Below are 26806 nucleotides of genomic sequence, written 5' to 3'. Positions count from 1 at the left end.
AATTTCACCTAAAGCGGACATTAAAAGGCAAATATTAGAGCGCATGGCAGCAGGATGTTTGTCGATGTTTGCCCTGCACTCTACACAAAGTGAAGAAGAGACAAAACAAAGCTGTTGGAGTTGAGGTGGGAAGGGCTTTTCACCTGCCAGGTAGATAGAGGACAGGAGCGGGGAGGGGAGAGACCGTCCCGGACAGGAGAGGAGAGGGGCAGGGAGGAAAGACGCGCGCGGGGCGAGAAAAGTCGACTTACCTGTAGCCCAACTTCTGGCAAACTCACTCTGCTACCTGCTCCAACTTGAAAGTCCAGTTTCACAAGGAAGAACCGTAGAGGAAGCAAAAATATGTCACAGGAGACAGACAAGTAAGTGATCGAGTCGGAGGAGAGGAGCTTAGATGGTCCTGGACGGAGGGAGACACTTGTTTTCTAGATCTGCCTTTGTTGGCCGTGGGGCGACATAAAGCACCCACTCACGGCTCAGACATCACCCGTGGATTTTTATTTTATTTATTTTCTGACGTGTTCAGTTCTTGGAGCGGGGGTTTTGTATTTTTTTTGCGCCCCATGGATTTGATTACAGGAGAATTCGCCATTTTTTTTACAGTTTTTATTTATATATATATATATATATATATATATATATATATATATATATATATATATATATATATATATATATATATATATATATATATATATTATATATATATATATATATAAATATTTGTATATTTATAACAAATATTTAAAAAAATCCTCAACTTCCGAGAATATCTCTATTAGAATATTTATTAGATATTTTTTAAATGAGAACTTTCTTGTTTTTTATTCATAAACTGTTAATGATGAAGTTACTTAATTGTTAATTTTGGACTGAACACATGTAAACTCTAATTCAGATTTCATTTAAAAGAGAAATAACTCACTGTTTACCTTTAAGTGCGCCTATTTATGATGTTAATATCAATAATCGTAATAACAATACTATAAACATCTTTCAGGTTCGAGACCTCATCTGTTTACGTTTCTTTTTTTTGTACGTTTTTTGCATTCATTCTTTTTTAAATTACACAAGTCCTTTTTTTAATACATGAAATATAAATCATTTAAACCATTTTTATTTTCATCATACTATAAGTTTTCAGTGGTGATAGCAGGTGTCTCTCACTGTTTTGCACACAAAGTGTTTCATAGTTGCAGCAAAGATTCAGCAGAGCTAAATATGTTTAAATGTTTAACTGTTATGTGGGAATCAAATTATGTCATTGGGGGGAAAAATAGATGCATTTTAATACTAGTTAAAAAAAATGGATTTTGGGTCTATTTTTAGAAAAAAAATGTGTGAAAGGGTGATTCTTCAATGTACTTTATAATTTCTTACACGATAAAGTTATATTAAAGTTGTTTAACAATTGTTTCTTGTTGATAATTCCCAGTTCCAGTTTCTGGAACATTTTTAAACCATTGATTCTTTTTTATTTGTGTTGCATCTATATGCATTAAAATAATGAAAGTGTAAGGGGGGGGGGGTTGTTTATCGTACAAGTTCAAGTTGACACACACTGAACTTTATCCTCTGATTGGCTGAGGCCAGAGATATGTTGTGGCAACACCTTGTGTGTTTAACTAGTCTGTGATCTGCACTTAAGTGGGACTAAAGAGCTGCAAGACAAACATATACATACGCACACACACACCCAACTGACAGCTATAGATTATCGGTTAATCTTTGAATCCTTTTGAAATACATCATTTGAGATAAAGACTTTTTTTTAAAACTAAAAAGGAGTTAAAAGCAGCAGATAGATTTCAGTGAATCAATAAGAATTGAAAGGCTTTGTTTATTTTACCTTTCAGTAAGCGTTTGGTGGTGGTTGTTCCCAATGAGAGCTCTTTCCCCGCCGTGAGGCGCGCCTACACCAGTGAAGATGAGGCGTGGAGGTCATACCTGGAGAACCCGCTGACGGCCGCCACCAAGGCTATGATGAGCATCAATGGAGACGAGGACAGTGCCAACGCCTTAGGTCTGCTGTACGACTACTACAAGGTACAGGTCTCAGTGGGGGATGGTGGATGCCCCTCAGGCATATCATATGTGGGATTTATTTATTTATTTGAGTCTGCCAACAAATACCATCTCAAAGAACTTCACATCTACATTAATATAGAATTTTAAACATTAAAAATCAGCCCAATTTTCTCCAGTATTCTCCAGCAAATAGTCTGGTTCTTTTCCAGGTTCCAGTCTGTTCCAAATGAAATTAAATACAGTCGGATTAATTCCAATTAATAAAGAATTATAAATGCAGTTGCAGAAAGTTAATTATTGTACATTTTTTTCACATTCTGGAGCAAGAATGCTGCTACAGTGTAGAGTAACAGCTCTCTTTTAGCAGAGAGAAATGTCCTGCAGAACAACGTGTATGATTTATATTTTGCCATGCTTCACCAACACACGTTCATTAGTTGCATTTCTGAAATGCACATTTTCACAATCATTTTCACGGTATTTCCATTAAAGAGAAACGCAGTAAAAATTAACATGAATATGCTTGTTTAAGTGATAACTCCAGAGAACAACGTGGCAAATGCAGATTTAAGCACTCACTTGAAAAATCTCCACATTTCACCCACAGCTATAGTGCTCATCGCGCACATCCTGCTCAAAGTCGCAGAAATAAATCACAAATCTAAATTTGCCGCGCCATTATTCTTCATCCACTTCTCGTTTTCTTCTTTGTCTTTTTACAAGGCAGTAAGGTCCAGCTGCAGATCACGTGGATTGTGTGATTTTAAAAAATATTTTCTATTGTAGTTTAGTGTAATCTGAGAATTTCGATATCACCAAAAAAGCCTCCCCCATCGAAACGTAAAAACTATTTGTTGAAAATTTTTCAAAATTGCAGTGTATCCATTTGGCAAATTTAGTTAATTTAATGGTTAATGGAGACTACCCTAATAAAGTTTATTCTTTACCAAAGTGTTTCCTAAAGTGGTTGTTTTTTGGGGGGTTGTTTCTAATAAACCTAATCACCTTTTAACTACATCTAACTTAGTTTCGATTTTATTTTTTTTACAGCACCATTCCAAGGTAATTTACAACACATACAGGTTTATTAAATCACACCAAACAAATGTAATCCAGTCGTTTAGACTGGTATAAATTGAGTGGCCTACCATTCCTAGTTATAATACAATACAGTTTGGATTAGTTAAAAATGCCATGACGTTGGCCCTTTTGGAATCGATTATTGAAATAATTGTCAACTAATTTAGTTATGGCTTTATCTGGAGTATAGAGACTCTAAAGCTTGCCTATGGCTGAATGTAAACATTTTTTATTTACGTTTAGATTTAAATCTTTTTGTGTATGTCAAATGCTCATTCTAAATATCCTCAAGTGGAAAAGTTTTAGTTTCCCCTGGTTTAATTTAGCAAGACATCTTCTTTAAGAAACCTTTGGCTATCTGATTATTAATAGAAAAAAATCAATTAGCAAAATAATCGTTAGTTGTAGCCCTAAAATAAATGGCATAAGCTGTTATCGCTCTGGGATCAATTTGATTCAGGCAGCTAAGTTTAACTTCCTGGAATATGATCTGCTGTTTTGTTGACTATTCTTCCATTTTCGCCTCCTCTCAGGTGCCCAAAGAAAAGAGAGTTTTGGCAATTCCCAAAGTTGCTGAAATTCCAGAAGACCCAGAGAAGAGGTTTGTGAGTTTACCTTTGACAACATCTTACCATTTTTGCTTTATTTTCTGTCAAATCATGGAGTTATTATTATATAGGTAACAGGACAACTGCTACAACAGTGTTATAAACACTCTTATCTGTTCATCTAAGAACCAATACAACCAGATCTTAATGTTTAGAGTCAAACATAATAGCACGAGAGAAAAAGTTTCAGATCAATGAGTCTCATTTCACTTTAAACCCTGAAAGATGATTTTTCATCTCCACTTGTTCTGAGATTAATCTAAAGCAACTCAAACAGAAATAAATAAAAAATGACATTGAATGCTTATACTGTCAACAGATAAAATATTCACAGGTGACACCAGATGTTTTAAAGCCATGTAAAAATCTAAAATTTTCATCCCAATAAGTATAGTTACACAGAGGTTATTTTACTTTTTAAATTGCTATGCATTTTAAAAAGCTTGGTTCTTAATGTCAAGTTCTCTTTATCTCAGAGATGAATCAAAGTGAGTCACAGTGGTGGATTTTAAAGCAACACACTTCTTCTTAGGAATGTCCTACCATCTTCCCATACATGGAATGAGACAGGTTCTATATTCTAGGGCACATTTTGGTGCAAAATGTGTGTAGATCTCCAAGAACATAAGCAATAGACTTCAGAGATGGAATGAGTTTTGTGGAGACATGGGCTGGGAGGCCACTCAGATTGGAAGAAGCCATTAACCCTGAAGGCGACATAAAAGAGCCAGTTAACAGTTTGCAAATACATAAAAAAAAAACACTCAGACAAAGGTCCTGTTTGGTCTTAGACATCGTTCCTACATCAGGAGGATAAGGGAGAAGCTTCCACGGCCAAGATGCTGTTAGTGTCTCACATATGAAGCAATCCATATGAAGCAGTAACCAAAGGATTTAAATAAAGAACAGAAGAAGATAAAAATATATCCAACATTTTTTTATTCATGGGTGTGAGGAGCTTATTGTTTTGTCCCAGAAGGAAAAATTGATCAGAGGGCTTTTTACGATACTGTGAATTGGTATATACAACAGAGAAGATTTAGCTCACTTATAACCGTTTTAAAACTATAATTTGGTATGTTTTATTTTTATTTTTAGGTCAGTACTGCCAAACAACTCTACCAACCAAAACGAGGTGGAGTCAGTGGACAACCGGGTCCAGGTCCTTAAAACCGTCCCGGTGAATCTGTCACTCAGCACCGATCACCAGGAGCCCAAAAGGGAGCAGCTGTGCAACTCAACAGGGGAGACCCCACTGGACGGAGCCCCCCCGCCGGCCGTAGCCATAGTCAAAGCTGAAGTGTACGCTCCCGTCTTCATGACAGGACCCCCGCTCCACTACAGGGTGGAAGGAGAGGAGCGGGTGGTCTACGAGCAGAGTCAGTACGAGGTGGCCACCGTCAGCCCCTACGTGAAGGAGGACCAGCAGAGTCCACCTGACAGCCCCTATGAGGAGGAGACAGACGGGGTGAGACAGAAAAGAAATATAGAGATTTATAAAATGAAGATACTAGGAATACGGCAGACTGAGATTTTTCTTGTTTTAATAATCCAGAATAAAAATGTCAGTTTTACTGGATATTTGTATTAGCATAAAAAACAGTGAAATTTTCCTTTCCTAATGTATTATGAATCTTTCAAAATAGGTTGATATATATACTTTGTTGAAGATATAATTTTAAAGCAGTCCTAGCATCATAGGAGCCACAATTTTTTTCCGTGGCTGTAATCATCTTCAAACAGCTGAATTTGTCTTTTGTGTAAGGGCCAGAAACAGGTGGGGGAGGGGAAGCTCTTTGCTACCCTCTGTTCCAAACAGCTGGAGAACACTCCACCCGCTCCACTACTTTCCCCTGCAATAAAACGGCTTCAAACTGTAGAAAAGGTAAAAACAAACAAAAAAACTTGTGAACTTTTTGCATCGTAGTACCACCTGATAACGGACAGTAACACAGGAAAAAAACCCAATCATCCTGCTTTAGCAGTAATAATGTGTAATCTGATGGTGGTACAATTTATTTTAATCCCAAAACTTGGCTGTCAAACTATAATATATGTAAAGATGGGAATCTGTTATGGATAAATAGACAGTGTTCAGGTTTCCAATAACTCACAGATAACAATACAGATAATGAACGTCACAGAAGAGGAAATGCATTAGCTAAATGTATCCAATGCAGACCAATATACATAAAAATGAAATGCTAATGTTTTGCAGAGTAAACTGTATATGCAGATTTTAACAGTTAACGAATTTATCTGTTTTTAGTACAAAAACATCTGCTAAGGGGTTTGAGTGTTTAGTTCATTTGCTGCATTGTTTGATGAGTTCCTCTCAGGCTGAATGAACTTTTTTCACCACTAATTTCCTCTTTCTCTGTGCTTTTCTGTTTTTCGTCTGTATTTTCAAACAGAAGTACCACTCACCTTCCTCTCTCGCTACAGATGACTTCTTATTTCACCAGGAGGGAGTGTAAGTCCCTGCAGTCTCCTATTGCAGAACGGATGAGCTTATAAGTAAAGTGACCAAGCTTTAAACCTGTCCGACTGATGGTGATCCATAAAGGCATGCATGGATTAGCATCAGACCCTTTTTTAATGTCTAATCTCATATGTCTTTGTATGCAGAGGCAGCTTTCAGTATACGTTGGATGCCACACGCTCGCTACGCCAGAAACAAGGCGAGGGACCCATGACTTACCTAAACAAAGGCCAGTTTTACGCTGTGACGCTCAGTGAGCTCAGCGCCAACAAGCGCCTCCGTCACCCTATTAGCAAAGTCCGGGTGAGTCTCATGTCTCAATCCTCATTTGGTCACTATCCCGCTTTTTACAAATGGCAAGAAATATCTTTCATACTTGAATTGATTGACATTAGCTAATTTTTTTTTTGTTACTAGTCTTATTCTGCTTGCTTTATTAAATAGTTACCGTTCGCTTGCTCTTCTTGTTTGAATATGCAAACATCTGCAAGCTGCTTCCTTTAATGTCGCTTATAAAGCTTTGCTGTTTTCATCTTCTCTCCTACAGCAGCCAGTTGTCTTCATTCTACAGAATCATCTTTAAAAAAGGAATATTTTAAATTGTTTTTTTTGCCAAATATTTCAGAAAATGAATTTCATATGCAATATAGATTTAGTACATGTTGAGTAAAAAATCTGCAAAAGATTTGTTAAAAACATTTTCCATTTTCATTTGTCATCCGGGGTTCGTCTGTCACGTTGATTTTATTTTTAATGGTTGTGGTTCGTCCTGTTGCTTGTGTACCTTTTCTCCATTAGCTTTTTTTCCCCACTCAACTTCTATGAATATAAAAATTCTTTATCAGTGACATTTTGTGTCTTACTCTCCACATGGAGGATGTCTTCTGGACATCTGTCCAGTCATCCGTCTTCCCCATGATGTTTACTGTGTTGATACAGGCTGAGACCATCCAGAAGCTCAGGAAAATGTTGCAAGTGTTTAGAATTAATCTAGTGATTAGGATTTGGCTGAGTTCTTTACAATGTTCAAATTTTCTGAAATACTAAATTCGGGTCTTCTAATTTCTGTAAGTTATAATCATCAAAATTGCAAGAACTAAAGACTAGAAATATTTGCCGCTATACAGTATGTAACTGATCTGTATCATTTACTCCATATGAGATTCTTCTCTAAAATGAGTTACAAAAGATATAGAATGTTTTTGCGATACTCAAATTTTCTGAAATCTACCTGTTCCTCTTTTAAAGATGCTGATAAGCAGAAAATAAGGCTTTTTAAGGCTAAAACAGATTATTTTGAAATCAGTCTAACTGATCCCTGATACTTTTTGCCAATATTAGCTTGCCTTCCTCCATTTACACGATTTAAACAAAAAGAAGAAATAATTAACAAATCAAACAAAACTAAGAATGGAGAGTAAATAGAAGGCATTATAAAATAAACCTTTCTACCAATGAGCGCATAAGTTTTGAATATACATCTTAACAAGACTTTGGGCCGGATTTATCAAAGGTTTGCGTGTATTAAAACGTGAGCTATTTCACTGCGCACGCAAAAAAATGTACAAACTGATCTATCAACAGCGTGCTAAAAGGATTTGGTCTTTAAAACGTGCTAAATAGCGTCTCTTATCCATTTAGTACTTTTTCTGCAATGAATATTCAATATAGGGCGTTTACACGCAAAAGTGCGTCTTGTGGGAGGATAACATGTAAATATATTAATTTAGCACTCGCAAAGTGATTTATCAAACCTGAAAGCAATTTTGCTAACGGTATCTGACTCTATATTTAACACGTTTCAAAAGAAGGTGCAAATGGTCTGTATGCGTAATTGCGCACACATGGCAGCGGTTATTGTCGCAAGAAGGAGAAATCGAAATGAAGCAAGGAGACGCAGAGAACGCATTTTTTCACTCCGTGTGAATATTTTTGGAATGAACGAGGAAACGATCATCAAAACATATCGTTTATCCAGCATTGCCATTTTGGAGCTGTTGGGGGAACTCCGAATGGATTTGGAGCCAGCCACAAGGAGGACCCACGCAATACCAGATATCACGAAACTCCTTGCAACATTGCACTTTTTTGCATCTGGGATCTCCCAATCTCGTTTTTCAGAAGTGCTGTCCGACGTTCTAAATGCCATGTCGCCCTGACGCCCTACCGGAGAACCCCGACACCCTGCGCCTGTGGAGCAACATGCCAATGCAGTCATCTTATCCACAGTCACTTCTTGTGAGCCATTTGGTATGTGCATTTTTCTACAGGCCGATAAAAAACACCTGTTTTATTTTTGTTTGTGTGTTTTTTTCTTACTGCGGTGAAGTAGAAATTCAGCCACATACCACCTTAGGGAATAAAGGTTGCCAAAGTTTATATATATATATATATATTTCTTTTTTTGGAAGGGGTGGTGTCACTGTAAGATTAAAATTTCTTAATGCACTAGTTTGCACAAACTACAAACTACTTTGCCGCAAACCACAAAACGCGCAAAACCATCATTTAAATAGGGCGTCTCCAACAGTTTTGCGCCTGCCACCAGTTACGCAATCGCTCTTGTTAAATCACCCGCAAACCATGGTTCAGCCCCTCGCGCAAAATTCCACTTTGCGAGCGCAAATTACTGCACGCAAAATTGGATCTTGATAAATCCGGCCCTTTATCTGGACAATAGAAGTGCAAGGAGTAATTAGGCGGGGAAAAAAATTTTCCAAAAATAAACCGATAATTAACTGATAATTTTTTTTTATTTACCCATTGCCTAATTTTTTTTTACAATAATTAGTTGCACAATTTCTATTTACTGAACAAGAACAGTAGTTTTATCATGTTTGCTATTATATTATATTATATTATATTATATTATATTATATTATATTATATTATATTATATTATATTATATTATATTATATCATATTATATCATATTATATTATATTATATTATATTATATTTTTGCTGTTTTTAATCTGCTGAATGTGTGCTTTTGTCGTGATGCCTTTATCTGTACAGATGTTTATGACTTTTTGCACAGTTTTTTTTTACTGTCTATAGATGTGTTTCTCTCTAACCAGTTTATTCACTTAGTTCTTCCATCTTTCTTCAAACCAGCCCCTGATTGTCTCTTTTAAATCTGATTATGTTATTTTATTATTACCTCCACAGTTTTTTTTTCTTTCTGAGGTGTGTTTTTATCTTTTGATGTACAGTTTAACTGTCTTTTTTATAGCACTGTACTCTATCTTTGTTGCCACTTTTAAGCACAGATCTCCCCACTCTGGGGAAATGTTTAATATTTATTAATTTAATCTCAGAATTCTGACTTTAATCAAAGAATTAAGACGTTATTCTTATTTAAATATTAGGATTCTAAATTTAATATCAAAATTCTACTTCTTATCTCAGAATTCTGACTTTAATCTCAGAATTCTGTCTTTACTCTAAGAATCAAGACTTTATTCTGATTTAAATTTTAGGATCCTCAATTCAATATTGAAATTCTGACTTTATTCTCAGAACATAATCTTATTAAAAGTTCACTTACTTAGTTCTGTATAGCCAAAGCCCAGGGCTATTACTTCCATAAAGTAGGAATATTACAAGTAGTTATAATTCTATGACAATAATTCTAAGATTTAAGATTAAATCCGAATTCTGAGATAAAAGACTAAAATTAATCATCTTTTTGAGTTATTGAGTAGCCTCTGGCCCTACTCTCTTCTCTAAGTCTGCTCGTTTCCATCTGATAACTTTTAAACATTTAACCTAATATTGTTAGCCTAGCATGGACTCTAGATGGAAAATCATGTGGTCCAGCACATATAGTTCCTTTTGAAACTACACCAGTAGTGTAGCCAAAGTTTAAAAAGCTACCTGTGAACAAAGATCGACTGCTACCACTTTATGTTGAGTGATGTAAATAAACTATAATATGACACCTGTCTAATTATCAGTCAATCATTTGATCGGTAATACATAGTTTGGAAGTCTTTTGAATGACAATTTGACATTAGAGTAAGGTTGTAACCTTTAATTAACATTTTGGAGCAGGTTCAAATAAACCGTCATGTGTGAACAGCACATTAAACTGGGTTTTATTATACTCATGTAGCTAAACAATGTTTTATTCCAACAAGCCTTTTTACTTGTCATTAAGCCTGACTCATAAAGCTTCAGTGATGCACCAAGATGTTGTAATGTCATGAGTAACAACCAAATCCTGCCATTATCTCCAAGTTCTCATCCCTTCAGATGTTTTCCTGTCTTTCTCAGAGCGTTATCATGGTGGTGTTTAGTGAGGACAAGAACCGGGACGAGCAGCTTAAATACTGGAAGTACTGGCACTCACGACAGCACACAGCCAAACAGCGAGTTCTGGACATCGGTAAGACTTCCTCCTGCTGGCTTTCTTTGATTTGTTGAATTGTCACACGACTCAGTGATACCCTGGGATAGGTAAAGGCCACAATGAGGGTCTCATGATATAACTCTCAGTAGAAATATGACTCACAGTATAAAAATAAACTACATGCATCTAATTGCTTTAATCTGGAGGAGAAACAGAACACCTATTCTTACATTTCTAAAGATGAAACATCAAATTTAGGTAGCTTCAGCCGTAGCTCCTGTGCAATGCTGTCGTGCATCAGGTGATTTTTAGCAGCAGAAACATCAAAAACGGAAACTGACGCATCCTAAAGTTTTTCACTGGTTTCACGTTTGATTTGAACTCTCTATTATAGAGCAACACAACAATACAAAGTCTAAACAGCCAAAATATCTCTGATATAAGAATGGGAGGAGTGTTGAAACATACTGTCAGCCAGCTGACTGGCAGTGTGCAGCAACATATAGGATTGGGGAGACACCGCATTAGCTCACTCCATCATCGTCCTGTGCTGATTCTAAAAGCACAGAGTGGCGATGTGACACGTTAATTTGGTCATGATTACTTGTCTTTGCTCAGCAACTATCTGACAGCAGATCTGGCTTACCTGCACAGAGGGGCACACGCACACACACACACACACACACACACACACACACACACACACACACACCTGAGACTGTTTTAATATGAAGGTGTTGCAGGGACACCTCTAACATAAATCCTTTAATCTCTCCAACATTTCCTGGCTGATTGATCTCAAAGCTCATCTATTCCAAAAGTGACAAGCCAGACTTTCTTTTTCTCAGCCTTTCCCACAGGTGTACACGTACCGATCCGAATGGCTCTCAGTCCCCACACTGTGACATTTGCTTTCCCTTTGAGCTCTTTAGGTGCATTTGAATTTTAACCGTCTTTCTATGCCTTGTTGGGTGCATGTGACAGGCTCCGAGGCAGTTTGTTCAACAAGCTGGGGCCTGCTATGCAAGCAAAGATTCAGAAGTATGTGAGAGCCTTTGGGTCTAGATGCACACAAACAGGCATACACACCTCTATGCAGCTTGTTGGGACAGGGAGAGGAATGCTAGCCACACTGTTACCTCAACTGGTCTTGGTCTGTTGAAAGTTTTTTTTTTTCCTAAGTGTAGATTTTCATCTTAATTCTTATGTTTACACCAACCAAGATGAGTCACAATCAGTCTTCAATTCACACGCATCTTTATGTCTTCTGGAACATTCAAAGCCCTTTTACAGAAGAGTAAAATAATGGATATAGATAGGGATGTCTACAGCTATGAGTTACGTCATGAATTGCCAAATTTCTTGATTGTTTTTGGTGATTAGCTGACTTTACTGTCGCAAGATGCTAAACTGTAGGCATGTTAGAGTTTATAGAATTGCTCACAAAATATTGATTGTTTGATCTTTATCTAAGTGGAGTTGTAGGAAACATTAAAAGTCAATACGGAACTTACACAGGTTATCTGAAAGCTATTATTTGCCAGTTACACAGTATTCATGCAAAAAAACAAAAAAACACACAATCTGATAGATTCCCTTTGGTAAAGTTTGGAAGAATATGTAGAAATTTAAGATTATTTTAAGAATCTAAATTTGGTACTATAAGAGAAGAAGAAATCCATAAGGAGAGACGGCCATTCAAATCCAACAGTAAATTAAGTTTTTTGGTCTGATACACAACTTTTAATCACTTCTGGGTCATGCATCACGCTTCTTTATTGAATTGGAGTCTCATTCTGAATGAATGAAAATGGCTGTAAAGATGATGAAAGGCACACAATGTGAGAAAAGCAAGAAGTTGATGGTTGGATGAACAGGAAGAGTTCTAGTCAAATGTCTAAATCTCGGCCGATTTTCTGTGATTGTACAATGTAAGGACAAAATAAAGCTTGCAAACTTGGACATTCAAAAAATAACAAAATAACAAAAACACAATCATCAAAGTATATTTTGTAGTTATCAAAATATATTTTGAAAAATAAAGATGCCGAAGAGCTGAATGCTAGCTCAAATGGAGCTAAACAAATCAGATAAGTTGTGTTTAATTGATTATAGACATGATTTTCAACTGACAGTAATCGAATAACTGTTAACTGCAGTTTACAGACTGAAACCAGCCATTTGCTAAAATAACAACCAAATCGGAAGAGTAAATAGGTCAAAGCTGCAGAAAGTAAATAAAAAGTGTGCATCTAAGATAAAAACAAATAATTTGTCAGTAAATCAGCTCTATTTATAATTTATATTATATTATTATATGCTTTTGTGGCATAGTTTTACATTCTCATCAGATTCCAAATTATGTAGCAAATTTCATATAAAGCACCATTTTCTATCAAATTATTATCTAATTAAATGAAAAAAAAAATGTGAGTGTTATTGATTAACAATAATCCTTAGTTGTAGCCCTATATTCTCCCTGTGTGATCTTTAGAGAACTAAAACGTTACTGACTCAGATTTGGTCATGACCATTTTTGAGCAGTAAAGGGAAATTAGTTGTATTTTAAAATGATTCATGGACAGACTCAGCAGATGGGCTTTCAGCTTTAATGGCATTGTTCAATTACAGCATGTAAGCTGCACCTTAGCAGCTTTCTGAGTTACATCCACATATTCATCAGAGTGACTGCTATGAGGAAGTGTAATCTCTTTCTTTATAACAAATCCCTTTGGCGTTCTTTATGTTTGCAAGTGTAATTACTCTGTTTTCATGTTCATGTGTAAAATACAGGAAGAAAATTGGGCACATCAACAGTTCAACCCAGAGGGCTTAAATAGTTTTCCATTGTATCAACAGATGCGCCTGCAGGAACATATCTGCACATAGTTTCACGCTAGGTTTTACAAACATTTTTTGCTAAGCGACCAGCTGTGTCTGAAAGCACTGTAAAAAATGAGACCTAGCAGGCGGTAAAATGAAGTCCTGGTATGAATAGGAGCAGAGTTTTTGAAGAGTTTGGACAGAGTGTATCTTCCCTCTGGGCTTTTTTAGAGAACGGCTCATTTGAATGATGTTATTTACTGGAGGGGGGGGTTCTAGAAAAGCATGTTGCAGCCTGCCCTGCTGCTTTGTGCACCTGCTCAGAGACCAGGAAATGTTGATGTGATGGCGGTTAGGATAATGGACATTTGGAGAATGAACAATTTTGCTACCTTACTTAGAATAATACTTTCAGCTCTACATAAGATACTATCTTACTTTTCCAGAGTTATATTTTATCATAGGCTCAGGATAAGCTAGCTAGCTAGCTTTACTAGAACGTAGAATGATTCTATAGGATTTTTGGTGCTGGTCCTCAAGGTCTCTGAATAGGGTGTAACTTTGGTTGAGCTGAAAATGGCATATTTGCTGCTCTATGAGCCCTAATGCAGACCTGGTTATAAGCCTCAGAATGAAACGACAGGTTTTCTTCCTTTTATGGTATTCTCATGAATATTTAGATGAGCTCTGTGGTGATTGGTTGGTTTACAACGAGCGAAGCTGCTGAGCAAAGACACATCATAGCAACAAGCACTCACTCACTGAAATTTCAAAATTGTTGATATGGTAGGGTGACCAGACGTCCTCTTTTTTCCATACATGTCCTACTTTTCATATAAAAAAAAATATCTGGGGGTAATTTCAAAATCGTTTTGGTCGACTGCGGTGCAGCACGTAGTTGAAACAAGGAGCTGGGGCGGGGGGACAGAGCGACTGAACCCGACCCGGTGATGGTAGCCTGGACAACGGTGGCCATCTGTCAGTAACCATGCCTTACCGTGCTTCCACCGGGTAGGCGGGGGGAAGCACGGTAAGGCAAGCCGGGGGAAGCATACCGTCACCAGGTCAGGTTCGGTCAGGTCTAGTCCAGTCAGTGGCCCAGCAACTTGCTGTTGTGATGGCCAGAACAGCCCCTCATTCCAGTAAAAGAAGTTTAGCAAATCCTGTTTTGAACTGTTCAAGATTTTGAAAGCTGTCTTTGGTAAAACGCTTAGAGCAAATAAACAGCTGAGCATCAAACTTTGCAGGGATCTTCTGATAAACAAAAATAATCCATGCCTGTCCAGTCTTCGGATCCTTGGGAAGTCTGTGAAAAATGTCCCCTTTCTCCGTGCAGCCTGGAACGCTGCATTTACGCCCGTGTTTCTGACTCATTTTCAATAGAGAAACTGCCTACTTTGTAATTCTTGTAGAAGTAAACCCAACTGTAAGGTAAACAGCTAAACTGGTGTCTTACATTTACCTCTATATACGTTTGTGGGCCGTAAACCAGTGGGCTAGACTGTATGTCAGACCTTAGATCAATTCGGTGCTTCGTTTAGATTCACCCCGTTTTATGGTGGAAATTAAGAATTGTGAGATTTGCAGAGAAAGAAAGTGTCAATGGGGTTTGAACTTCTCTGTACGTTATTCATCTATGACAATGTAAACTCGGTTTTGCATTCTGTGAGCCCTTTAAAGGGAATCAGTCACATTCTAAGTCTATAAAAATAGCACCAAAAACCATATGTTCATGTTATAATAAAGCAATATTCGGCAAACGTTTGTTCTGATAGTGCTTATTTAATTCAGCAGATGTAAATGTTGTATGTAACGCATCTTTTTGGATGTCAGCTTTAGCAGCTTTAGCTCCGTTCCTCAGTGAACACCAACATTTTTATTTGTATTCTGAGCGCTAGTATGGTCTTATCTCTCTAGGCTTCTTAACTTTTTTTTTGCTTCCTTTACACACTTGATCCAGGATTTTTCCATTATTTTTTTACACCTCCATTGGGAGATACTTTGCTTTTTTACTTCCTTGTTCACTCATTGCAGACATGCTTATTTCATACCTCTGGTCCTGTGATTTTATCATGGTAGATATACAAAACTTTGAGGTATATTAAAAACAGAGGGGAAATAAATAAGTATAAAACATAAATAAAATATAATAAGCCAACATAATAATAAGTGAACTGGTGCAGCCTTTGTACACAGCCACAGTGAGCTATAGCAAAGACATAGTGAGTATAGAGGCCTTTATGTCTTTAATTGTCTTATAGATAGACTGAGTTTTCTATAAGGCTTCTAATAAGGAAAAAAACAACAAAATAATTTGTATTTTATATAGATTCTTATTTATTTAGTGGTTTATTGTTTTCCTTCTGAATGTTAAGATTGGTGCTTGGCCAAAGAACATTCCTATCATGATCCCAATTTTTACCTTGAATGCTTGTGTCAGAGTTCACCTTAAAATTAGCCCTTTTATATTAGCCCACCCCCCTGCCAATTTACTGGCCTTTGTTTGCTTCCTCTTAGGCCCTTTGAAGCCACGGTCTGTTTACTCTTACAGATAAGGCTTTATGATCTAAAACTGAAGTGTGCCAGGTGATTGCTTATCTTAACAAATGCTACCAGATTTTGCTTTTATGGACCAATTTGTGTTTTTTTTTTAAGTGAGACCTAAGAATATTTTAATGTTTGAGTGTAGAATTGACATGTAGAAAAAAAAAAATTTTTTTTTTTTTCTTTTTAACAGCTGATTACAAAGAGAGCTTCAACACAATCGGGAATATCGAAGAAATCGCCTACAATGCCATTTCCTTCACCTGGGACGTGAACGAAGAGGCCAAGGTACAGACGACTAACGTTACAGTTTTTTTCTTCTTTTTTTTGTTTTGCGCGCAGGAATTAAATGTCATAGTGATTTTCCCAGAAACCAGTGTACTCTATTTACTCTCACTGGAGGTGTGTTGTGGATAGGAAAAAGCAGCTAAACAGGTTTTTTTTTTATTGTGCTGATTCAGATGTTGGCAAACAAATGCTCTCATTTCACATATTAACCGTTTTTTTATTTAAATGATGCAACCGTCTGACCCTTAGACACCACAAACACTTACAAGCTTACTGTAATATTTCAAATTAAATCCCATGATGCTGCAATCAGTCAAGATTTCGACTGGGAAAGCAGTATCTTCCCTTTAGCGGGCATGTTTTCAGCTGTGTGTCATAAAACCGATGGGCAGAGCCGCGTACTTTTGCTCTGTTTGTTCTCTTTGTGTCTGTGAAGCCCACTCCTTTGTGACCACTCCTTAAATGCAGCCCCGTCAGTGTTTAAACTTCAGAGTGCCCCCGAGAGCCAACACACACCAGTGCCTGTCCCCACCCTCTCTTGTTTGTTTTGCCCTCATTTCTGAGCGATTCGGTGTGTGCGTTTGGTTTGTTTGCATGTTGTGTGTCAAGAGACCTTTTTATTGCAAAAGCAGGTAGACAAAAGAGGCTTGGAAAAAAAAATCAAAGCAAAGATCCCTTACTGACTTACCTTTTCTCACTAAACATATATATATAACAATCCAGTCATACAGACAAATATTAAATCAGCTTTAATATTAATTTAATCCTGGTTATAAGATGCTGCAGTCAAGTCTACCTGATTAGTCCAACTTTTTAAAAGTTGTCTGTCTGAAGAAACCCTGATTGCATCAAAGGATTCACTTGAAGCAATTTCTTCTGAACAAGCATGTACCCAAAGTGGACAGTTAAATCATTGAATTATTACCTTTTCAACAAACCCTCACGCTGAGCATGCATGCAAAGACTGTGGACAGAAAAACTCCCTCAAACGTTGTGTAGCATTCAACAATTCAAAGCATGAACTCATCATAGTATTTTTAGTCAAAGCGAAATGTCATCATCATGAATTCCTCAATGCACGTATTGGTGATTTTTACCCCAAACAAATTGCTGTTGGTACTTGTTGATGAAGTAACAGAGCCTTGTAGTGGTACGTATACCCTTGGTACTTTGGCTTATTTATTTACATCAAAACAACAGACAATGATGTGTTTTTTCTGGAATTGGGGATAGGCTGGATACGCTGTCAGATCGGCATACATTGCATACAAAGAATTATTCCCATTGAATTTTTGCAGCAGTGTAGTGACCAGCAAAAACATGTTTATTTTAACTTAAAAAAAATAAATCAGCTTTGCTTATACTGTTGTTTCTTGGATGTAAAAAATGTCCAGACATGATTGAAGTTTCCAGGATGCTGAGAGAAGGAGCATCTAAAGCTAAAACCAAATAAGTCAATATTAATTGAATATAAGGTACTTTAGTAGTTTAGTAGTTTTCATGTTTAAAACCTTAGAAAACATTGGCTGTGCTTTATATTGTGACTCAGAATTAATTTTGGTCATATAGAAACTAAGCGTAAGCCTATCTGACAGTTTATGGTGTTCTCACAACACCGGAAAAAAACACATAATAGTGAAGTCTAAAGAAAAGGAAACATTGTTTTCCAGAAATGTTTTACGTCACACAAGTGGAAGGGTTATGACAAACGTGAAGGGCTGCTGCTTCTCCACCTGAACTGAAAGACCCAATGGGCCACTGGTAGCTCTGGAGGAGCTGCTGAGACCCACAGCTCAGGTTGGAGAATCCATCACCATGCCTATTTTGAAAGGTAGTGGTGGCAGCATCATGCTATGCAGATAAGTAGAGGCTTTAAAAAAAAAACTTTAGATTCTGTGGAATAACCTTCTTAAACATATGGCCAGAGGTTAAGCGAACAGTTCAGATCGAGGCTTCCCGAGTTTTCAGCCTTTGACTCCTAAAATTATAGCGACACCCCACTTTCTACCATTCTTTGAATTGTACATAGACTTATTTATTGTGCTTTTCATAGTTCAATTGCATATTTACTATAATATTTTAATCAATATAAAGTATTGATTTAAATATTACATAATAATATAAGATATATATGTATTTATTTATTCAACTTATTTCATGGTACATTTATTCATTTCATGGACTGTGAAAACCGTCTCACGACCACACATTTGGTGTCCCCCAACACGCAGAGGGGTCCGATCACTACTTTGGGAACCTCTGGTTTAAAGTAAATATTTCTGAGCTAATGGGACCCAGTTAAAGTTCACTTATAAATCCAAAAGAGAATCTGAAAACTTCAAATGCATAAGGTAATTTTCTGCCTCTTGAGAAAATTGTCCTGTACTTTAAAGAAATGGTTGGGATTTTTTTTTTTTTAAAGGGGTAAAACAAAACTATAACTTAAAAGGCTATTAATCTAAAAACTGATCCATCAGCTTGAAGTTTATCTCATATTAGAGCAAAATCCAAAGATTGGCTTGGATGATGAGGCTGAAGGGAAGAGAGGTTCAGTACTTGACGATATAAAGTACTACACAGGGGCCACAACATTTGCAGTTATCATGTTTTGATTTTTATCTGATAAGATTCCTGAGAAGCAAAACCTAGATGAGTTGATAGGATTCTTTGTAAAGCTCTGGGGAATAAAGATGAGACACTCAACAGTCAGACTAGAACTGATCACGGTTTAAATCGTGAATGTTTCTGATTTATCCTCATTCAAAGTAGGTTTTCTATGAGTGTTTAATCTGAAAGCACTGGATCATCTCATCTTCTTCTTCTCTCTTCAGATCTTCATCACCGTTAACTGTCTAAGCACAGATTTCTCATCTCAGAAAGGGGTGAAGGGCCTTCCTCTGATGATCCAGATTGACACGTACAGCTACAACAACCGTAGCAACAAGCCGCTCCAAAGGGCGTACTCGCAGATCAAGGTCTTCTGTGACAAGGTGACCAATCACAACGCTGTAAACACACAGTACCAAATTCATTGGTTTTCATAGTAAAATGAGTAGAAAGCCATCATATGCTTTCAGATTTCATGGTGGCGGCATAATCGCTCTGAATAATTTTATTTTTTTTTAATTCTAAGCATCAGGTTTAATGTATCAATTTGGGTATACACTTCCAGCTGTTTATGTTTATGCTGTTTGTAGGTTATTCTTAAATATATAGATAACAAAACATAATTACCTTATTTCAATGCTGTGACCATGACAAGACAATCCTGGTGTGGTGTAATATTTCTTTCCCAGGTTTACAGACTATCATGGATTATTAATTTAGAGTCCCTCATTACTTTAATCATCTAAAAAAAGAATTTCGTTCAGATTTCTTTTTACAGATTTTGCAGATGCGTAAGAAGTAAGGAGGTAATGTGGGGCAGATGTGCACACAGGGCTGATGTTCATTTGTTTTTCATGGACCCTCATGGTGAAAAATTAAAAACTTTTAATCAATGTAAACAGTCTATATGTATTCAGTGTGCAAATAGTTTTTCACAGTTTCAAAGCAACATCTGTTATGCAGGTTTTGCATTAATTTACCTCAGGCTTTGACTATCAGGAGGCGGATTTCTTCCTTTCAGGCCTGATTTCAGGAAAGGTTAAATTCCCCATAGAAATTCTTTGTGATCCACTTAGATGTCAGGTGTTATTATAAAACTTTTCCTTCAGATGAGGAGGGTTGCATTTCTCAGTTCTTATGTCCATGTCTCCAGTTAGGTCATATATTCATGGTGATAAAAAAGAATAAAGTGGTTCATTCATTTTTTGCTGTGAACTAAAACGAAGGTTGTCCTGATCAGTTAAGTTTAGAGTTTGTCTGTGTTTTAGGGCTCCGAATATAATCAATTTGCTTGATTTTTTAGGCTGGATTAGAGAAAAACTTTTTCAGATTTAGCTGCAGGAAAAGAAGCTGAATCCTTACACCAGCCCCCCCTCTAGTGGCCAAAGCAAATTTGGGAATTATCAACATGCCACACACTCTTTGCCCTTAAATTTTACCCATTTTTTTTTTTTTTTTTGGCTAGGATGTTTAAATGATCTGATTTTATTTTTTTTCCTCCAGGGAGCTGAGAGAAAAATCCGGGATGAAGAAAGAAAATTACTGCGCAAGAAATCCAAAGGTTTGAGATATTTACAATAGGGAAGTCAAACAAAAAATAAATCAAAAGTAACTTTTATTTTGTTTATTTTTTAAAGTCTATTGGAGAATATTTTTTATTTACAGCAATAAATATGTTTGTTTTTTTGTGGTTTTAATAGTAAATAAAGAAAGCTAAATGAATCGTTCCTTTGTTCAGGGAAAGACGGTGGCGTCGGTGTAATAAACATTCCTAAAAAGTCTGAAGTCACCTTCTTTAAGACCATAACTGACTTGGAAGCCCAACCAGTACTTTTCATCCCTGATGTTCACTTTGGTAACCTGCAGAGAGCTGGACAGGTAGGCATCCTGTCAATCAGAACCTTTTAACCAATAACCTGACTAAAAATATAAGTTTGGAAATCTAATGATATTTTAAAGTGGTTCAGGTTTTTACTATGCTTTTCAGAACTTCTACATATTTTTTCATGTTATAACCAAAAGACAGAACCCCACTAAGTAATGGCAAACAGTAAAGTAAGAGAAACACATTTTTTTTAAAAACTGCTTTCAAATAAAAATATGTAATGCTTAAATAAAATTCTGTCCAACTAAGTTCCCCATCCACACACAGACAAGGAGTACCAGCATAGATTTTTATTTTATTTTTGCGTTTAGCTTGTTCGTCCAAATGAATCTGTTGTTTTAGAAGAAAACAATAACTTTTGAAGCTGGGTCCCAGAGTAGGAACATTTCAAGATGCTTGAAAATCATTTTTTTCTAATCAAAGATAATATAGCTCCACCCCCCTCTGTAACCCGCATGCCCATCTTCAGTGGTGTTGTGCACACTTGTTTGGATACAACTTGTTTCTAAGTTGTACTGGATACCATAGCCTGCCACATTTTTCTGATTTGTACTTGTTTAATCTTTTTAAATATTTGGAAAAACAAATTTAAACTCAGAAGCACTGAGAGGAACCTTCCATTTTCTAAAAGACAGGCTGGATTACCATGATTTTTAACTCCTCCCGGCCAATAGGGGGCACACTACCCCTATGACTCTCTCATTCTGTATTGTTTACTAGCTGGTTGCCAGATCCACTAATAAAAACTTGATCATGAAGGAAAGCAGCAAACTGTGTGGCCTCTGAGCCTCTTCCATAAGTCGGCACCAAAAAGCTTGACCAGTGTTCACCCTTTTTTTGCTTCTTTTTTGTTTCCTTCTTTTTGAATCTGAGAAATAGAACATTGAAGAAATCATTTCTCAGCTCTTCTTAATAGGATCTGGCAATGCCAGAGCTCTGACGAATCCTTTCATTTCAACGTTGGCATCATAACCATTTTTTTCTATGGCTGACATCCTTGATCCTCAGACCTTGATTTTAACATTTTAGTCATCTGTGTCTCGTTTGTTTGGTTTACAATGACAACTGACACTGATTTCCCTTTTTTTGTTCTCATATTTCGGGATTCAAAAACATATATAGGATTAATGCCATCTGACTTTTCAAAACAATAAAAATAGTAGAATTTAAATTAATTGTAAAAAAAAAAAAAAGTCTTTAAAGTTTGAAAGACTGGTTTGAGAAGTCAGTCCTGATGACAGAGAAAGGACTGTAAAGAGGCTTATTACCCCTAAATCAGAAGCTAACTAAACTATTGTGTCATTCCATCATTTGTGGACCAAAAAACACAACGTAATACCTTACAGCTTTAAGACATACAGTGAGGAAAATAAGTATTTAAACACCCTGCTATAATACAAGTTCTCCCTCTTAAAAATCATGGAGGGGTCTGAAATTGTCATTGTAGGTGCATGTCCACTGTAAGAGACTAAATCTAAAATCTAAAAAAACCATTGATCTATCACATAAAATCTAAATGCTATGAATGAAAATTTAAGATAACCTGGTAAAACATTTAATAAAACCGATGAATTTTTTTTTTTGAAAGCAGTAAAGTTTAAAAAATCCAGTTCTCGTGGGGAAATGTGAAGCCCACTTAAATGTCTTTACATAACATATTCTGGCTATTTGGCAGCAAAATATAATCATTTCTATGGAAAGTATTCAATAATTTTGACAAACAGATATATAACAAACAGATATATAACAGCTGCATTTAACACAAATGTGCTGTTACGGTATATATCTGACCTGAAACTTTCAGCTCATCTCTGATTTATTCTGTATTTTGTGTTTAGGTGTTTACCTTCAACACAGAAGAGATCGACAAAGAAGGGTGAGTGTGCATCAACAGGAAATGATTTATTCGTATCAGGTCATACAAATGATTAAGAATTCATTGCAAGTCTCATAGCAACCAGAGCAAATGGTCCTCACAGTCGCACCTTTGGGTTTTCTTTTAAGCACTGTGTTGGTGAAGAGGATGTACAGGTCATCTGATGAAGACCTTTGCCCGTCACCGCACAAACAGATCCGGGAGGAGACGCACAAAAGAGGTACCAGAATCTCTCCTCATGCTTCGTTCTAACAGGGTTCCTGCAGCGTGCAGGAAAACTGTAATAAAAACGGTAAGGATATAAAGTCTAGAGGAGGAATTTTAAGTGGGGAAAGATAAATAATTAAATATTTAAATTCCCTCTTCCTCCCATTTCAGCTTTTGTTTCTTTCATATTTACAGCCATGAAAGATGTTAAAGAAAAGAGGTTTATTTAATCTACAAACGGGTTGTTTTGGTTGGGTTATTTGTTTTAACCAATCAAACTGAAGCAATAGATAATCTGCTTTCTTTTTGTTTGTTTGTTTATATTTGGCAGTAGTTTTCCCATTTTTTTTACAGAAAAAAGACCAGTGCCCAGCACTTAGCAAATAAAAAAACCAACTAAAGGTCCCAGAGTTATGTATATTGTCACAAAACTAGATACTGATACAAACCACGTCTTTAAGATAGTCTGATAAACATATCAGCCAAGTATGTATGCCATTTTTGCCAGTGCTTTTCTTTTTAAGTCTCTATAAATTGGATTGAAGTCATTTGTTGCACTACATACATCTAGTTAGGCCATAAACAGTCTGTTTTAATCCCTTTTGGCAAGTAATACAAAATTATTAGATTATTTATTCAAAAACATCTCCTGTCAAAAAAAAAAAAAAAACTTTTTTACCGCAAAGTTACAACAGCGACATCTTCCCAAGAGGAACGAAGCTATTTTTTCTCCTCAGCTCCAAGAGAATAAAATGTGATCCTTAGAGCAAAACAATAGGAATCCTCTGCAAGCACTGTTTGTTCCAGAGAGTCCAGCTCAATCAATAACTAAGCAAGAAAAAGCCAAAATAACAGCTCGTTATTTGTGATGCTACCCTTATGGTGCAGAGAAGACAACTTTTATATTTTTCAAACTTTATGAAAAAGATCAAACATTCTATTTACTTTGACATCATCACTCAGGTTGCATGAACCTATTTCAGTTTCTGAACTAAAGGCGTTTTCTACCTCTCTGCAGTGTTGCTGTATGTCAGAAAGGAGACAGATGAAGTGTTTGATGCTCTGATGCTGAAGTCTCCGACCCTCAGAGGACTGATGGAGGCTGTGAGTGTTCTCTTTCTGTCCACATCTGTCAAATAAAGCGCATCTTTTATGGATATATTTACCTTTTTTTTACTTCAACAGATATCAGAGAAGTATGGCGTACCCACAGAGAGGATAGCCAAGGTGTACAAGAAGAGTAAAAAAGGGTAAGCTAAGACTTTTAGTTCGGTCCAAAATGATTCACACCTCTTATTGATTAAGGTTTAAGGTAACGTTTTTATTTTGCTAACATGTTTCTTATGATTAGACGTAATATTACCGCTGTGAAGTGTTGCAGCCTGAGCCAAGATTAGGGAATTGGCAAAGAGGCCTTCCACCCTTAAAGACTTGGAGCTCAATTACACAGAACAAATCATCATGAAACAAGTGGAGACATGCAGATAGCCTGTTGAAAACTTTATCTCATTAATAAAAATGGGGTATGAAGCTTAGACATTTAAATGTAACATTTAGACATTATTGATTTTTATTATCAGAAAGTGTATATTACACCAAAAAATTAGATACAAAAAAGGAAAAATATAAAAAGAGAAAAGGAATTATCTGAGCATAGAGAAAATGAATGATTGAATTAATTAATTAATTAATGAGAGTCTAAGTCTGAAAGTGGAGTTGAAAATTTATATTACTGTTTATATTGACAAAATTCCAGTTTTAAATTTGTGGTAATGACATTGAAAATTACCGTTGATAATAAGAACCATCCTGATAATAGTAATAATCATAGTTATAGTGACAATGGTTATGATATTGACAGTATTATAATAATAATAATAATAATAATAATAATAATGTACTAATGATTGTAATAATGACAATCGTGATTATGGTAACATTGATTACAATCATAATAAAAGTAATAATGATTACATTATAAGTTATATTAATATTAATAAAAATTCGTATCAACGTGGCCATCACAATAAACTAAACTTGTTTTAATTAAACTTGTTTTAATTTTCCCTTTTTTTAAATGTAGCACTTTGTAGCACTTTGAGATTTGAAGTCAAATGTAAAGTGCGTTATAAATAAAATTCATTATTATTATTATTATTATTATTATAGAAATGATCTTAGCTCTCTATATCTCAGCTTGTTTAACATTTAGATAAACATTTTTTTATTTTTTTTAAATGTATACATTTGATCTTTAACCTTTTTTATTGTCTTGAGAGATGCCAGCCTCCTTTTGTTCTTTTTTTTAATACTCTGATTTTGTTGAGTTTTCAGTCTTGAGAAAAGAACAAAACATTGTCGGAAATTGTAAGCGGTGGTTGGTCTCAAAGAGCTATAGACATAGATACATACTGTTATGGGACAATTTACTGATTAGCTTAAGTGATTAGACTAATTAGAGCATTATTTCTAAATAGTCAGGTCCATTTCCTCCATCTTTTAGTGTGGAGGTCTGCTTTCAGTATCCACATAAAAATTAATCTTTCCAGTTCCCATCTCATTTCGTTTAATTAAAAATAATTTCAAACCAAAATCTGCCAGAGGTTGGAATAATTTAGGTCCTAAATGTTGATTAGACCTGCTAAGAATTGTACTGAAAGTCTAAATACAAACGGAGATGTGTCATGTTATGTCTGGTATTATTTCTACTAAGTATGATGATGTAATAAAAAAAAAAAAACTACTAATCTCATGGGATTAAATATGGAGCTAAACTGATCCATATACCCCTAACATTAAAGCCTTGCTATGTTGACTTCCACAACTGTACCAAGCTCAATTTTTGTAACTGTAGGCAGTCAGTCGTTCAAATCCAATTATTTACATGCTTTTACTTTGACTTCCAGATTTGCTACAACTGTTGGGGCTATAATGAGCTAAGCATGTATCATTTGAACAAATTAGAAAGTGTAAAAGCTACTGCTCAACCAAAAGAGGGCAGTACTGACACAAATATAAAAAATTAAAAGTTGCACAGTAATATTAAAATAGTGCCTCATAGATGCAGGTTATACCGCTTAGCTGCAAAAAACAACAACATAAAAAAAAAAAAAAACAGTTGATTGTAAAATATGAAAATCACCACAATCAAGCATCAAGTAGTGCTGTTATTTAAGGTAATAAATAACTTTCCCAATCAATGATTTTTAACAGCACCAGTTTTATTCAGCCAGTTTAACATCATGTGTCGGCCACATGATGCCAAGGAAAAAAGCAATCAGCATGGTAACCTTGGCTACTCTATGCATCAGCAAGATAAGGTTAAAAATAAAAAAACGGGGCAGTCACTATAAAGTACATATATTCTTTCAAACCAAAAGGCCTATTAACTAAAGGCTATTCTAAATATTACCTTTAACAAAAAGGTTTCAACAGCAATAACATAACTAAAGTTGTAATTAAAAATAACATTAAGATTTCAAAATAAAGTGTACAGATATTTAGAAATAAAGGCATCCAAAATTGAAAACTATGTTAATAAAATAAAAATATTTTTTTAAAAGGTCAGTTTACCTGAAAATAAAATTATTTATTTATATTTTTGGGGACAGAATCTTGGTGAACATGGACGACAACATCATCGAGCACTACTCCAACGAAGACACTTTTGTCCTCAACATCGAGAACTGTGCAGAAGCCTACAAGATCATCCTAACAGAGATCTGACAGTCTGTCTTCAGATCTCTGAGACTGCTGGATAAACCGATCATTTGCTGGACTATAAACCGCTCTTCGGAGGAATCCGCCTTTGAAGATGGCGCCGACTCTCATGATACCCATACTTACCTCTATGAAGCAGTTCTGATTTCTTACGCAGGATGATAAATAAAGGACACTCTGGTGAACTGATGGTTAGAAGAAATGCTGGACTCCATACCCACAAACTTCAGTTTACTGAATCTTTATACTGTATAAACTTTGTAAAAATCGATTATGTACAGACGGGGTTTTTTTTTTTTTTTTT

The 26806-nt window shown here is 35.9% G+C and overlaps 1 protein-coding gene across 2 annotated transcripts; it reads left to right on the top strand.

The window, feature by feature from the left end:
- Positions 1 to 26806, top strand: grhl2b (grainyhead-like transcription factor 2b). 2 transcript variants are annotated; one of them, XM_038287066.1, is made up of 17 exons: positions 1 to 362; positions 1857 to 2046; positions 3642 to 3709; positions 4815 to 5184; positions 5482 to 5601; positions 6131 to 6189; positions 6345 to 6501; positions 10477 to 10588; positions 16113 to 16207; positions 19039 to 19197; positions 20318 to 20375; positions 20553 to 20692; positions 22538 to 22575; positions 22704 to 22795; positions 23801 to 23886; positions 23968 to 24032; positions 26394 to 26806. In XM_038287066.1, exons 1-17 carry the CDS (start codon positions 343 to 345, stop codon positions 26506 to 26508), a joined length of 1944 nt encoding a protein of 647 aa, XP_038142994.1. In that variant the 5' UTR covers positions 1 to 342; the 3' UTR covers positions 26509 to 26806. The 2 variants fall into 2 exon arrangements, with proteins under 2 accessions (XP_038142994.1, XP_038142995.1); XM_038287067.1 differs by lacking the exon at positions 5482 to 5601 and having other exon boundaries at positions 343 to 362.

The sequence above is a fragment of the Cyprinodon tularosa genome, unplaced genomic scaffold, assembly GCF_016077235.1.
Source record: "Cyprinodon tularosa strain WSP-4 unplaced genomic scaffold, ASM1607723v1 ctg234, whole genome shotgun sequence".
Taxonomy (NCBI): Eukaryota; Metazoa; Chordata; class Actinopteri; order Cyprinodontiformes; family Cyprinodontidae; genus Cyprinodon; species Cyprinodon tularosa.
The sequence above is the reverse complement of the archived record's forward strand: the minus strand, read 5'-3'. Positions and strand labels throughout refer to the sequence as shown.